At 37.3% G+C, this 16606-nt stretch overlaps 1 protein-coding gene across 4 annotated transcripts in view; it reads right to left on the reverse strand.

Moving 5' to 3' along the window:
* UNC13C (unc-13 homolog C) overlaps positions 1 to 16606 on the reverse strand; it is a 617803-nt gene that overhangs the window by 172064 nt on the left and 429133 nt on the right. For all 4 annotated transcript variants that reach the window (XM_043555384.1, XM_043555383.1, XM_043555386.1 and 1 more), the window contains one exon: positions 11492 to 11577. In XM_043555384.1, coding sequence (XP_043411319.1) covers positions 11492 to 11577 — 86 coding nt within the window. The remainder of the gene's footprint in view (positions 1 to 11491; positions 11578 to 16606) is intronic.

A 16606-nucleotide genomic window follows, 5' to 3' on the forward strand; every position in this document is an offset into this window, starting at 1 on the left:
TGAGGAGGTCTACACTGAGAATAACTGAGGCCTCCCACCAAAAGCCTGAAAAGGCTTGGGATAGCCATGTGAGTGAGCCACTGGGGAAACAGATTCTCCAGCCCAGCAAGCCTTCAGCAACTGCAGCCCTGGCCAATATCCTAACATGACCTCATAGGAAACCCCAACCAAGAAACTCCTCTCCCATAGAAACCATAAGAGATACTATGCATTTATTTATGGTTTAAAACACAAAGTTTTGACATAATTTGTTACAAAGCAATAAATAACTGATACGCTAATCCTAAACTTTATACTTTTTGGGTAACTGCCTGAAAGTTTCCCTTTTGCTATTTTGGTGTTATTGCAGGTGATCTCTTCATTTTATTCTTTATGCCCATCTAAGATATAAAGAAATGATCAGCTAGTGAAGTAGGCATGCTTTATGAGGGAGAGAAAGAGAATCTAATCTCCTGCCTTATATTTTCCAGAGGACTCATGTTCAAACAGGAAAAAAGAAAAATCACAAGACTCGAGCTGTACCAATCTCAACAGTTAAAGGCCAGCTATGCTCATAACAGCAGGGACCCTGAATTAAGTCAACAAACAATTTCAATTCAGAGAGTATCTTAAAAGAAAAATGTGACAAAGCTCAGTATTTCACAGGAGGTCAGATGGTCAGGTTGCCCATCTGAACCCTTGGATTATTGGCACGCACTACTCACGGTTTTTTATTTCAATACCAAATTAATAACAGGACTATGTCAAATACTGCTAGAATTTTCTTGCTAGAGCTTGAGTCTGGGTAGAGAGAAAATGACCACAAAAATCTTTATTGCTATTTATAAATAGCCATGTAACAATTTAAAATATTTGCATAAGTGATGCTCCATCTCTTGGTTCTAAAAAACCAGGTCACTGGGCTTTTGGGAAATCATTTCCATTTACCTGGGATTCTGCTAAAGTTAGAAGACAGACTTAAAAACCACTGGACTTAATTTCAGAACACACATGGGGTGTGTTTGACAAATGGATCTGCTTGTGCTGCTAGTGAGGCCGCATCCACAGTGTAAGTTAATTTAGACCTGTTTCTGCTGTGTGATTACTTTTTGAGTCAGAGATTTGGGAACCCAGAGAAAGTGGCAGGCTATTTAATTAGATTTTACTCGAATACACTCATTTCTGTCAAAGGAACACAGTATATTACTCAGGTCAACATATTTTAATTATCTTTTACTGAAATAGATGATAAGGTGAGTTAGTAGATGGTTAAAGGTTAAGGTGAATAATAGCATTACAAACACTCCTGAATGCCTATTTTTCCTTCCTGTTATTTTGAAGCTAAATATTTTAGTCAGCTTGTTCTAGATTAATTACACACAGTTTACCCTCTAGATCTACTCCAGAAATACAAAATAAGTAGTTACAACTTAATTTGCAGGGGGAGAGGTGCTACCAGAGAGGAGGAAACTACGAAATGCAGTTAGTGTAAATGTGAAAAGGGTTCTTTGCTTCCAAGTTTAGGTCATTTGAACTAACACTGATACTTTCCTTCACAGTGAAGATGAAAGGAGGCAAGAATCCCCTAAACGTCTAAAAAATACCATGTTTAGAAGGTGAAAAGCAAAGGGTAATAAGCTCATTTCTAGTTTCCATTTTATTTTCCTTTATGTTTGTGCCCACATGCCCACTGCCAGTTCACTGTGTAAGCAGGATTTATTCACCATCCCCACCTAGCCCAGTTTTTAATTTTAATGCTTTTCCTTTCTTATTTTGATTTCAGATTTTTGTAATAAAGTATTTTTTTCAACGTTTATTTATTTTTGAGACAGAGAGAGACAGAGCATGAACGGGGGAGGGTCAGATAGAGGGAGACACAGAATCCGAAACAGGCTCCAGGCTCTGAGCTGTCAGCACAGAGCCCGACGTGGGGCTCGAACCCATGGACCGCAAGATCATGACCTGAGCCGAAGTCGGCCACTTAACCGACTGAGCTACCCAGGCACCCCTTGATTTCAGATTTTTGTAAGAGATATCTAACATGTCCCAAATACCTTAGTGAATTCAATCTGCTGGAAAGCCCTGAGTGTACCAATTTTCAAGAGGATGATAAAGAGGGGGGAGGGGCAGGCAGCAGTAGGAAAGAAAGAACAGAACAGAGGGACGTGTGTCCATCACAGTCTTGTCCTTGTTTTCAACGGTTACTCTCAATGATCTCTATTTCCACAATGAATGCCATGGGAGACTTAATGTAATGTTTTTAGATTTTTGATTATGTAGCTTGAACGTTGATTTTTATTAATCAGCCTGTGAAATCTGTTTGATGGCTAAAATTTGGTTCTGAGAGTTTTGCCATATGTTTTGTGTGCTATGCTTGCTAATGTAAAATAGATCATTATATATAAGAGTAGGTTATTATATATATTATTTGGTTAACAACTGAATCTCAAAGGCTTATCTAATAAAAGGCATCCTGATCAACTGAAGCTTTACTATGCTATTTTCCAAATACTAATATAAACAATTAAACTGATGAGTAATATACTTCAATATAGAATGTTCTGGAAACCATATAGAAAGTTTTGACAAAGTGCAACCTTTGGTCCTAATGAAGATGAAACTCATTCTGAATTATGTAGTTAACCTACACACAAATGCATATGTACAGAGTTCTGTCCACCTTGGATTTTCATCCAATGATTATTTACTGAGAACTTATACCTGCTACGTTTGTGCTAAGGATTGAACATGGTCAATATGGTCCCTTCCTCCAAAGAGTTCATAATGTCATGTAATTGAGAATGTCACTAGTAAGACCACTCATTCTACTTAAAAACAATGAAAATGTGTATTCTGTAAAACTTCTATCAAACATGGTCAACAGTTAAATATGTCAAAGTTTTGTTGAAATCACCAGTTAAAGTCATACTGATAAGATTAATAAAACATAAGTAAATGGTAAAGCTAGTTATCCACCTTCTATAGTATTTGGCTTTGCAGCATTTTATGGTACCAAGAAGCATTGGAGCACCTGGGTGGCTCAGTTGGTTAAGCCTCTGACTAGATTTCAGCTCAGGTCATGGTCTCACAGTTCATGGGATCAGGCCCTGTGTCAGTCTCTGTGATGACAGCACAGAGCCTGCTTGGGATTCTCTCTCTACCCCTGTCCTACACTCTCTCTCAAAATAAATGAAAAACATTAAAGCAACAACAACAACAACAACAGAGCATTAGCTGTTTCAGAATGCATTGAATTTTGTCCTACTCAAAGAAATAGTTAAATAAAGATATAAATATTAGAGGAAATTTATTTGCTTTTATTGGATTATGACTCCAAGACAAAAAAAAAATGAAAATGGCTTGACATGAATGCAATATGTGTTTGTATTTTTCTTTTGAACAGGAGATTAAACAAAATAAGCAATTTTTCATTCTTTTGTAACAGAAGTTCATTTTCATTTATATTATTGAATACTCCATGGACTTTCCTTAACCTAAGAGTTATATTCCTTCTTGGCTGAGTCATCAATATCTTCCCTGTCATTTTTATCCTATTGAGTTTCATGCTACTGGACTTGACTTCCTCCTTTTATTTCCTTGAAAATTATGATTTTTTAAATTTTCTTCTTTTTCTTATTATTTTAATTTTTCTTATATTCTTCTTTTCTTATAAATTAAAACAATGATAATCTCAAAATTTAGCATGCAACAGAACCACCTGGAGGTCTTGTTTTAAAAACAGGCTGCTAGGGGGCCTGTGGGTGGCTTAAGCATCTGACTCTTGATTTCAGCTCAGGTCATGATCTCACACTGAGTGTGGAGCCTGCTTAAGATCTTCTCTCTCTCTCTGTTTTCCCCTGCCCCCTGGTTGTGTGCATGCTCTTGCTCTCTCTCTCTCTCTCTCAAAATGTAAATAAAAAAATAAATAAAAAATAAGAAAACACACTGCTGGGCCCCACCTTTTGAGAACCACCTGGCCTAGTGGATCAGGAAAACTTAAATACAAATAAATACACTTTGCTCTTGCCTTTATTTTTTGGGAGAGTGGAGGCAAATATAAAACATATCTTGTTCTTGTCTTTATTTGGGGGGATTGAGGTACAGATGTAACACATGATCTCTCAAATAAACTGTCCCATCTAAACTGATACATTAATCCAGAAATCTTATTTCAGTTTACAGAGGACTGATGTGAACTTCCACTGAAAATTCAAATTAATAGAAGTGTTTATTTGCAGTAATGAGTACTGAGAATTAGTGATTTCAGTTTTGTTTTCACTTGTTCAGTAATCTAGATTTGGAATTCGCCATGAATATAGATTAATACAAATTGGTAGGATGTCACAGAAATGAAGGTGGGGCTAATAAACAGGGTATAACTGGAAGAAATTGTTTATAATTAATTAAGGAAGTATAGCTTGTACTTTATGGTAAATGTACCATCTTTTCTTACCACATGCAAATGCATGAACAACATACACATGTACACACACACTGAGTTTCTGTGGGTAAACCAAAGTATTTAGGTTTTTTTTTCACAGCTATGATTATTAAACACTTCTAGAACTGTCACAACCACATGTGGTGAAAATAATTATTGGGAAATGTTCTTTTTTATATGAGACTATATGAGGTTTGTGTGACTGTACTGAATTGTCAATGGAAATCAGCATTTTGAGAATGGAACATACAACTATGCTTTTGCCTGTTTGTAGACACAGGCTTATACTCCTGTGTGCATTCATTGGTCCAGAACATTTCTATTATGTGTCAGAGGAAGGGGAGAGCAAAAAATGAATAAGAGCTCAGGGCATAGTGAGTCATGTATTTATGAAGTGTAACACATGAACAAATGTTATAATTGGAAGTATTATGGGAGAATAGGGACCAAGTACTTATTTCTCTCTGAGAATGCCAGGGAAAACTTAAAATAATAAGAAATTCTGAAATTAATCCAGAAGACTACATGAGTCTTTGTTAGGGATGGCGATTAGGGAAAAGCTTGGGTAGGTATGGGGGGGCATTAGGCACAATGTCCTGAGGCAGGAACTTTTAAGAGGATTTCAGAGAAATTTCAAACATGTGGATGTAGCTATAGCATAAAACACTAGGGCTAAAACTAGGCACAGAAATAAGAGTAAGGTACTGGTCCAGGCTATACTAAGGAATGTGACCTTTATCCAGTGGTCAGGGAGGCATCTAGAAAGGAAGAACCCTGTCAATGAAAGTGAAAGCAGAAAATATGTGTATCTAAACAAGGACAATAGTGAGAAGCATAGAAAAGAAGATTATGGAGGAGAATTTAGACATAGAACTTATAGTATCTATTTGCTAATTAGATGCAGAGGAGAGAAAGAAGTCAACCTTGACTACCCAATTTTTAGCTTAGGCAAATGGAATGATACTAATGCTATTTTATAATATCAGGAAAGTGAAAGTGTCCTCCAGTACTGTTTAACTGTCTCTGTGGTATTCTGGTAGTCATTCTTAAAGTACCTAAATCTTAACAAATAGCTTTTAGAATAGGAAAATGACTTATTAGTCATATGAAATAGAGGATAGAATTTTTTTTTTCAGGTACAAGACATTGTCTGTTCCAAGCTAATATTTTCACAAATAAGTATTGTTATTTCTTTGAATCATTCAAAAGTCATGTTTCTTTTTTTTAATTAAAAATGTTTTTAATATTTATTTATTTTTGACAGAGAGACAGAGTGTGAGCAGGGGAGGGGCACAGAGAGAGGGTGACACAACCTGAAGGAGGCTCCAGGCACTGAGCTGTCAGTACAAAGACCAGCGCAGGGTTTGAACCCACGAACCTTGAGATCATGACCTGAGCTGAAGTTGGACACTTAACTGACTAAGCCACCCAGGCACCCCAAAAGTCATTGGCTTCTTGAAAAGAGTAATACTGAAAATTTTCAACAGGATGAGGGAAAGACGTGTGCTCTCTCTCCTTTGTTAAGAAACACTCACATCCCTGTTACTCATGGACCTTTGAAGAATGTTAGATAATGGAAAACAACAACAACAACAAATAGGTTGACTATTATTGCTGTAAGAAAAGGTTGACTATTATTGCCAGAGAGATCCTTTACAAAGTGCTTTCCATCTCTGCTCTATCCAGAGTCTTTGAAGTGTATAGGTACAGTATATATATGGGCATAGTGTATAGGTATAGTTTTAATCTCTGTCATTCAAATAACATTCAGGAAGATTCAAAGTAGGAAGTAGTGGAAAAAAGAAATCCATTGTTTCTAGAGAGATTTTATTCAATGTAGAAATTAGTATGAAACTACTCTTCTCTACTAAAAAAAAGAAGATCAAGATAAATTGACAACCAGTGGCTTGTGAGGGTAGACTTGAAAATCGGCAGAAAACTGCTGACAAGTGTACCAGAAAGGTGATAAGTGTGAAATAATGGTTTGAAGTAGACTAAGCACGAGGTAGAGCAGAAAGATGTTAAGTATGAGAATACCCTAAGAGAGGTTAGCAAAATTCATGGGGCAAGTCAGTTCTTCTGGTATAGTCAAGGTAGTCAACAAGACCAGTAACGATGTAACCATGCCTTTGTGTTCTCCTTGTCTTTGTGGCTACAATGTCAAGGGCAATGCCCTTAAATGCACAGGGTGGCCTGACATTTGGGTGAAGAGCAATAGAGATCATACTTTTTTCGAGAGAAGATCATAACAATAAATATGAAGGGAGTAAAGAACTTTCAGAAGGTACTCAACAGGCAAATATTTTAATTTATAAGTTAAGACAAGGTGGTGAAGGGAAAGTTTGAGGAAGAATTAGCAGCAATAGTTCGGCTTACTAGGACGATGAGCTGCTGAAAAATTACAAAAACAGGTTTGAGAATCTTCACCCATTGGTGAGATTCAACGTAACTTAGTAGCAGACAACCAAGGTCAGTAATAAAAAGGCAAAATATCCAGAACTATTGCTTTACTTTAACTACAGCATTTAATCCTGGCCATATTCAGTGTGTGGTACACCAACCAGCTGGGTATCAGCTCAGATTACGTTAGAAATGAAGAGAATCCTGCCTCCCATAAAAGATCTACTCAAAGTCTGTGTTTTCCCAAGATTCCCAGGTAACTACTGGGCAAACTAAAGTTTGAGGAGCATTGATATGAGAGACTTTACTAATGCCAGGTGAGAGATGATTCTGTGTTACATATTATAATTAATTTTATCTTGGCCTAAGTTATTAAAGTAAAACAGTAATTTTTAACCAATTTATTTTCAGTGACTTTTTCTATGCAAAGATTCATCTGAGAATGTGACCAATGCCTTAGGCACCCCTCTCCTAGCCTACCCCCTCCTAAATGTGGATACAAATTTCAGAACATGACTTGAAGACCAGCCACAAACCCCAATTTAAGACCAAGTATTTAAAAGAATCCCAAACATTCTTTTACAGAGCTATTAATTAGAAACCACCTGAATCCTTGTGGACCCAATCTACCATCTGGCTGTTATCTTGGGGCCTCGGAGGGTTTGCTCTTAATAAAGGCTGTGAAGACACAGACATATGTTATACAATCAGTACCCTGAACAGGACTGTCCTGATTTAAGAATTGGCAGGCAACCAAATCTGTGCATATCAACATGACAAACACAATGTCTGCAGTCAATAGGAATTACCAATTAAACATTTTAGTCACTAATAGTCATCTAAACATTTTGGTGTTATTATAAATCATTTCCAAGTTCTTGTTTACTAAATTATAATCCTTAAGGTTGTCATTATGGCTAGTATTTGTTGAGTATTATTTTGTAGGAAATTATTCCCCTTATCTCCATACCTCTGTGTCTTTTTATTTCTTCTTACAATAATTTATGGGGTAGGTATTTTTGCCGCTTGTTTACAAAGATGGAAAGTGAGGCTTATTGAGTTTAATAAATTGTCCAAAATCAGAGCTAAGAAGTTAATGGAAAGTAGCAGAGTCTGAACCCAAACCTAGGTCTAAATTACTACAAAACCTATATTTTGTACCTGCCAGGGTAAAGACTCCAAGAGCTTTTAGAATAAATTATTTAGAAACAATTCCACAAAACCAACTTTGTTTCACCATGTTCCCCTTTCCTATGCTCTCTTTTCCAGAGAAAGTTCATCTTTTTTTTTCTTTTTAATTGGTAAAATCATTTATTCTGGGTTCATTCAATAAATTATCACCATAGTGATCAAATGAATTACTGTTTATCAAGCTTGTAAGGTGATTAATGTCAAGGGTTAAAAAACAAAATAACTTGGCTCATACAGATTGAGTGAAGTTGGAGAAAAGATATTTGATTTTAAATTAGATTAATTCTTTTACAGCAGGTGACGAGTTCATGAAGAAAAGCAAAATGCTGCAAACAGCTACAGGTCAAAAAGTTCTATCTAACTGGCTCTTCTCTGTTGACCTGACTTCATCACAGGTTGCTCACAAGTTGGGCTCTGATGCTTTAGTCACAAGTCGAACTATGTAGCCCAAATTATTTAACGCCAACACAGAGTCTTTCTAGGTCAAGAGCTGGAAGCACTACTCCATAGTCAGTAAATTTTAACATTTTAGAAAGCAAGTAGGGCAAGTAAGAACGTTACTATCAATGTGCAAAAAGCCTGCCAGATGAATGTTTTTAAGTACATGCCCTCTACTCTGCGAGGGGCTGTTAGTCTTCATTTTCTCTAGTGATTATTATTCATGCCACATTTTTAAAAAGGTACAGTCTTTTTCTTGAAGCCACTTATTAGACTGAAAGAGTGTAAAGGAAAAAGGGAGAGAAAGTGGACAGATTCACATGCATTTGTGAACACTTTCCTAGAGGTTTAAACTTTGAATGACCCATAAAGGAGATTGCTTTGAGACTCTGACAGATCTTTTCCCCTGTATAGAATAATAATGGCCCCCTCCTGTGAGCACAGTGCTTTCAAGTTTGCCAAGCACATTTAACCTATCATGCAATACTCACACTAACCTGGGGACTCTTATCACCTTTTTTATTGAAAAGAAAATCAAGGTTTGAAGAAGCACTAATTTCCAGGGTTGCCCAGCCCATGAGTGATAAAGCTTTCTAAAGGTGGGTTTCCCAGTCTCAGGTATCTTGTTGCCTCCCAACTAACAATACCACAAATGTTTACTTTGAACATGGTAGTTATTCTTGTCTCCAAGGTTGTTTCTATAGGATTATCTCATTTGCGATTCATTTCAAGAAAACAAACACACAGCGACTTTCTCTTGATGTTCAATGCATACAAAGGTTGAAAAAAAATCTTTGCACTCAAAAGTCTTCTCATCTGGTAGAAGAAGAAGTTGCATAAATCATTAACTGCAACCCAACGTATTCCCTTACTATATTTACCATGCCTTCTTAAAAATATGTGTGAATGATCTTGGAGCTGATTTTTTTTTTAAATTTTTTTTTCAATGTTTATTTATTTTTGGGACAGAGAGAGACAGAGCATGAATGGGGGAGGGGCAGAGAGAGAGGGAGACACAGAATCAGAAACAGGCTCCAGGCTCTGAGCCATGAGAGCAGGCTCGACGCAGGGCTCGAACTCACGGAGTGCGAGATCATGACCTGGCTGAAGTCGGACGCTTAACCGACTGTGCCACCCAGGCGCCCCTTGGAGCTGATTTTTGATGATACAATCTCAGCATTTGGGGATACTGTTCCTACACAAAATTATTAACCAAGCCTCTAATCAAAGTTACAGATGCTCTCCTTTAGCATTCCTATTTTCAATGTTGTTGCAAACAAACACCAAATTTTTGGTATTTTAAATTCTTTAACATAAACATTACTTTAGTGATCTTACAAAGTTTGAGATGACTGACAGACATTGGAGGAGAGTGGAAGAGTATAAAGGATAAAAGAAGGGAGTACATGCTAGCTGAGGAACCTTAGTGGCCTAGTGTACTGGTGCTCCCCATTTGATTTAAGAGACTCTTGAATTTCAAAGAGAAAACTGAAGGAGATTGGTAGGAAAGGATGTAGTTGGTGGGAGGCAGGCACAGAAGTAGAGAGAACAAGGCTGACTAATACAATGGAGAAGAAACATCTTACTGAAGAATAAGGAGTTTGTGCCTCTCAACAGTCTGGTTTAATTTTAAAGACAGAAAACCTCTCTATTTGTGGGTGGGAGAGCTGGACTTTACCAGTAAACTGGATATTAAAATCTACTTTGTGCCTTCTTTTTCAAATAACAAAAACGTCTCTATGTTCCCTCTGTGTCCCCCAGCAACATGCTTACATTTTAGCAATGCTAAAAAAACAAAAATAAAAACAACAACATGATACAATGAGCATGAACTCTGTACCAGTCTTACCCTATTAATCTGTTCTTCATATTACAGCCAAAATGCTTTTTCTAAGTTGCAAATCTGAACAAGACATGTACTTCTGAAATCCTTTCATTATCTCTTATTTGTCTTCGCAGAGAGTTAAACTCCTCACCACATCCCACCAGGTCCTGTACGCTGGTCCCTGCTAGTTTTTCCAGCCTCTCTTCTTGCTATGTCTTGTTCATAGGGCCTGCTGAGTACAATTTTCGTGAACGTACCTTGTACTCACTCTAACTGCTAACAGTCTGTCCTCTGCCAGGACATGAAAGAGATGTTTCTTGCTCATCTCTTCCCAGAACTAACTCCTACTTATACTTCAGGTTTTGGTCAAGATAACACTTCCTCAGACTAAGTGCCTCTAGAAAGCCTACCTTGCTCCCATGTCCCAAATCTGATTTAGGTGCTTTTCCTCTAAACATTCTATCATCATTAGACTTGACCACCCCATACTTCTTGTGGCTACCCTCCATAATTTTGTTGAGGACAGGGACCGTGGCTGTCTTGTTCACTTCTATATACTCCACACTGAGTATAGTGATGGACATTTAGCATCTAGGAGTTCAAAATATACTGTTGAACAAAAATTTGCTACTCGACTATAAGTTCCTAGAGGACAGGAACTCTAGACTGGTTTCCAGTGTTCTAACTCTAACCATAGTGTGAGTGCTCAAAGGATATGGATAGAATTTTTAAACTGAGAGTTCTATTTTAAAGAGCTCTATTTCCCTTAGAAGATTTAGACTGACTGAGAGCAGAGTTCATGATAAATAGCTTTGCCATGGTCTTTTTAAAAACTGGTCAGATTCTAACTTTCATAACCATGGGTACAATTTCCAAGTCTACCTAGACAAATTGCTGGACTAATACTACTCACTCACGCCTTCAATACGGTCTGCTTTGGTAAATGAACTGCCACAAGGTATTCCTGCATCTGAGCATTGTCCTACAAGTGAAATACTTATTATGATCCTGCAACGTAGACAACTTGATTAAAAATGTATGCTTTTAGGGCTTTTAAAAGACTTTGAGATCTATATTTCCCAATAATGTAGAAATATGTTTTAGAACTAATCATTACAATGTTCTATTCCATCAGTTCTTTACATTTAAGATCAAGAAATTAACATCACAATTTACTTAAAACATGTGTTCAAAGAGGTATAAATATTCGTAATTACCTTCTAATGCATATTTCATATCCTGAGCAAAAAGGGTCCACATAATTTCAGCGCTTATTTTTCCCATGTTCAGCTCTTGAGGAAACCTAAAACCAAACACATATATTAGTGCATCGGAAAGAGAAATGTGCCTAAAAAACAGCTTTACATATATGCCACAGTAATTGTTATATACCTCATAGATACTTTTATTTATGAGATTTTTCTTTATAAACTTTCATAGGGAAAAAGCCACATACCAGAGTACAGAAATAAACACACTTATTTGGTGCTGGGAAAACAGACTCTGTAGCATTAGTACCAAAGCGGTGCTTGGGGCTCGTGATGGATGTCTTAGGCTATGTGTTTGTTTGCTCTAAAAAGCCCTTTAGTTTGGTCAAGCACTCTATTTTCATATAATTCAATTCTGAAGATAGGGCATATGATTCTGAGTCCCTGGTACTGCATAACAACAAAACAACACCTTGCATTAATCTGTTAGCCATTTTCCTTAAAGCAAGCTTGAGTGCTTCCACTCTCTATTTGAAAATAAATTATCTCCAGAAAGGCTCCTCATTTCTTGTAAAATGGCCCACTGTGAACCCATTAATCAGGACTCTAGAATTTCCAAGCAACTCTGTGTTTTAGGTCAAATAGACTTTAGGACCAAGATTACTATGGCTGCTAAATACCCATTCTGTTTGGATGGGTTTTCAATCTTATGATAAAGCTCCTAGTAATATAAGCCCAACGAAGATAATGACTAAGTCTTTTCATTATACTGAAAACACCACATGCCAATATGTTAAGACTGAAAGTACTTTCTTTTCTCACAAATATTTAATATATACACGCATACAAAAATAATATATACTAAGAGACAAAAAAATACATTAAGGAACAAAAATAGCTCTCACATTCAATATGTTTTTGAGTTTAAATCAAAAGAGAGTAACATTCCTGAATGGGATAGAAAGTGTTATCTAAGTTAATATGACCTCAATATGACCTCAAATAAGAAAAACACCACCACCAACAACACTGACACTACATAAGACTATTCTAGCCCCACTTGTCGCCAAAAGTAGGCATGTTTCATCACATATTCCTTACCGACTGCCATCTATCAATTTGCCTAATAATGTCAATTGATATTTTAAAACTAACATGCAGAATCTGTACATTTATCAGTAAACTCAGAACACCTATGATACAAGAATATATAACCTAAATGTATACAAATTAGTTTTCAATATTAAATTTTACTCTATTGATATAAAAATAACTTTGGGCAAGTAATTTATTTCAACAGTTTTCATTCGTGGATAGCTACTAACATCACAATTTGTGGCATATTAATTTTTATGTAACAATTATGCAGTAACAAAATTGTAAGTAATATGACATAATGAGAATGCTTTAAACTCATAAAAGGAGGATATTAATTTTTTGAATCAAGAACAAAGAACATATTAATTCACTTTATAGTGTTCTGATATTTAAAAAAAGACGTAATACAAAAATAAAACTAACAAACAATATCTCTCACAAAAATACTTGCAAAATTCTCAGTAAAAAATGGCAAATTCAATCCTTCAATATATAAAAAGGGTAATAAATCATGATCGAGAGAAGTTAATGTCCAAAATGCAATGTCAGTTCTACATTAAAAAATGAATCAATGTAATTTATTATATCAACAGACTAAAGAGAAAAACTTATTATCTCAATAGATCCAGAAAAAGTATCTGACAAAGCTCAACATTCATTCGTGATAAATAAACAAAAGCTCTGAAAATTAGAAAGTAGAGGGAACTCAACCTCATAAAGAGAATCTGCAAAAACCTACAACTAACATTTTAGTTAATAGTCTCAAGCTAAGATCAGAATCAAAGCAGTGATATTTACATTCACTACTTCTATTAAACATTATACTAGTGTTCCTAAAGATTGAAAAAGGCAAGAAAAAGAAATAAGACAAGAGGAAAATAGACATATAGCAAAAAGAAATAAAATTCTAGGGCAGACACATGATAATCTATGTGAAGAATCCTAAAAATAACCTAGAAAAAAGCTACTAATTTGGTTCAGAGGGTCACGGAATGTAAAGTCAATACACAAAATTATTTCTATATACTAGCAATGAACCACTGGAAATTGAAATTAAAATAATGGCATCATTCAAAATAGCAGAAAAATTTATCAAATACTTAGGTATAAATGTAAAAACATATGAACAAGATTTATAAGAAGAAAACTACAAAGTACTGAGGAGAGACACCAAATAAAACCTAAATGGAGAAATATATTATACTTAAGGATGGATATACTAGATATTGTTAGAATGTCCTTTTTTTCCAAATTGATTTATAGATTCAATGAATCTCAATCAGAATTCCAGCAGGATTTTTTTTGTGTGGAAACTGACAAAGTGACTGTAAAATTTAGTTGGCAAAGCAAAAGACTAAGAAGAACAAAAAATAATATAGATTTCAAGACAAAAGCCTTTGGGAGATAGGATTAGGAAGATGGTGGCATAGGAGGACGCCAGGCTCACCTCGTCCTGCTGATCGCTTTGATTCCACCCATATCTGCCTAAACAACCCAGAAAACTGCCAGGAGACTAGCTGAAGGGACTCCCTGGAGCCAAGCATAGACAAGAGGCCCATGGAAGAGGGTAGAAAGGGCGGAGAGGCAGTGCGTGCTACACGGACTGGTGGGAGGGAACTGGGGCAGTGGAGGGGCAGCCCTCCTGGCAAGGCAGAGCCCCAAAATTCTGGCTGGCAAAAGCGGAGGGGCTGGACTGCGTGATTTCTGACAGCCAGAGGGACTTAACATCGGGAATGTTAAAAGTCAACACCTCTGCTCTTGGAGTGCGGGGAGAGCGAGAGGACACCAGGAGGGAGAGGTGTTGAGCCCTGGAAGGCAGAGCTCAGCTCAGTGGGGAACAAAGGCACTGGCAAGCACCATTTCCCTCTCCTATCCCCTAGCCAAAATTCCAAAGGGAACCAGTTCCCCTCACCGAGCTTGGTTGTACTGCACAAACGCCCAACGCTGTGCTTCTGTGGATCCATCCCTCTGATGGGCCTGCTTCTCTCTGGGTGCTGTAGGGCCCCTCCCGCAGGGGACCACATACAGCAAAGCCAGCTAAGCCTGCCCCTCCCATCCCTGTGCACCTTGTGCATCCACCCCGGCTAATACGCCAGATCCCATAGAAGCAGCACCACAAGCCTGGCAGTGTGCAAGTAGCCCAGACAGGGGCCATCCCACTCCACAGTGAGTCCTGCCTCTGAGAAAGGGGAAGATAAGGTACACACCAGTCTGACTGTGGCCCCAGTGGTGGGCTGGGGGTAGATTTCAGGTATGACTGCAGCCCTGCCCACCAACACAAGTTACTCCAGACAACACAGGGGAAGTGCCCTGCAGTTTGGACTTATTGCAGGGACTACCAAAATGATAAAATGGAAGAATTGTCCTCAAAAGAAACTCTAGGAAATATCAACAGCTAACAAATTGATCTAAAATGATTTAAGCAATATAACAGAACAAGGATTTAGAATAGTCATAAAATTAAACACTGGGCTTGAAAAAAGCATACAGGACATCGGAGAATCTATTGCTACAGAGATCAAGGGACTAAAAAATAATCACGAGGAGCTAAAAAAATGCTATAAATGAGGAGCAAAATAAAACGGAGGCAGCCACACCACAGATTGAAGAGGCAGAGGAGAGAATAGGTGAATTAGAAGATAAAATTATGGAAAAAGAGGAAGCTGAGAAAAAGAGAGATAAAAAAAATCCAGGAGTATCACGGGAGAATTAGAGAACTAAGTGATGCATTCAAAGGGAACAATATCCGTATCATAGGAATTCCAGAAGAAGAAGAAGAGAGAGAAAGGGGCTGAAGGTGTACTTGAACAAATCATAGCTGAGAACCTCCCTGATCTGGGGGAAAAAAGGCATTGAAATCCAAGAGGCACAGAGAACTCCCTTCAGACATAACTTGAATCAATCTTCTGCATGACATGTCATAGTGAAACTGGCAAAATACAGGGATAAAGAGAAAATTCTGAAAGCAGCTAGGGATAAACATGCTCTAACATATAAAGGGAGACCGATAAGACTAGTGACGGATCTCTCTACTGAAACTTGGTAGGCCAAGAAGGAATGGCAGGAAATCTTCAATGTGATGAACAGAAAAAATATGCAGCCGAGTATCCTTTACCCAGCAAGTCTGTCATTCAGAATAGAAGGAGAGATACAGGTCTTCCCAAACAAACAAAAACTGAAGGAATTCGTCACCACTCAACCAGCCCTGCAAGAGATCCTAAGGGGGATTCTGTGAGTGAAATGTGGCAAGGACCACAAAGTACCAGAGCCATCACTACAAGCATGAAACCTACAGACTTCACAATGACTCTAAACCCATATCTTTCTATAATAACACTGAATGTAAAGGGACTAAATGCTCCAACCAAAAGATACAGGGTACCAGAATGGATAAAAAAACAAGACCCATCTATTTGCTGTCTACAGAGACTCATTTTAGACCTGAGGACACCTTTAGATTGAAAGTGAGGGGATGGAGAACTATCTATCATGCTACTGGAAGTCAAAAGAAAGCTGGAGTAGCCATACTTATATCAGACAAACTAGACTTTAAAGGCTGTAACAAGAGATGAAGAGGGAATTATATAATAATTACCGGGTCTATCCATCAGGAAGAGCTAACAATTATAAATGTCTATGTGCTGAATATGGGAGCCCCCAAATATATAAAACAATTAATCACAAACATAAGCAACCTTATTGATAAGAATGTGGTAATTGCAGGACTTTAATACCCCACTTACAACAATAGATAGATCATCTAGACAAAGGATCAATAAAGAAACAAGGGCCCTGAATGATACATTGGATCAGATGGACTTGACAGATATATTTAGAACCTGCATCCCAAAGCAACAGAATATACTTTCTCCTCGAGTGCACATGGAACATTCTCCAAGATAGATCACATACTGGGTCACAAAACAGCCCTTCATAAGTGTAAAAGAAGTGAGATCATACCATGCACACTTTCAGACCACAATGCTATGAAACTTGAAATCAACCACAGAAAAAAGTCTGGAAAAC

This window comes from Prionailurus bengalensis, chromosome B3 (assembly GCF_016509475.1).
Source record: "Prionailurus bengalensis isolate Pbe53 chromosome B3, Fcat_Pben_1.1_paternal_pri, whole genome shotgun sequence".
Taxonomy (NCBI): domain Eukaryota; kingdom Metazoa; phylum Chordata; class Mammalia; order Carnivora; family Felidae; genus Prionailurus; species Prionailurus bengalensis.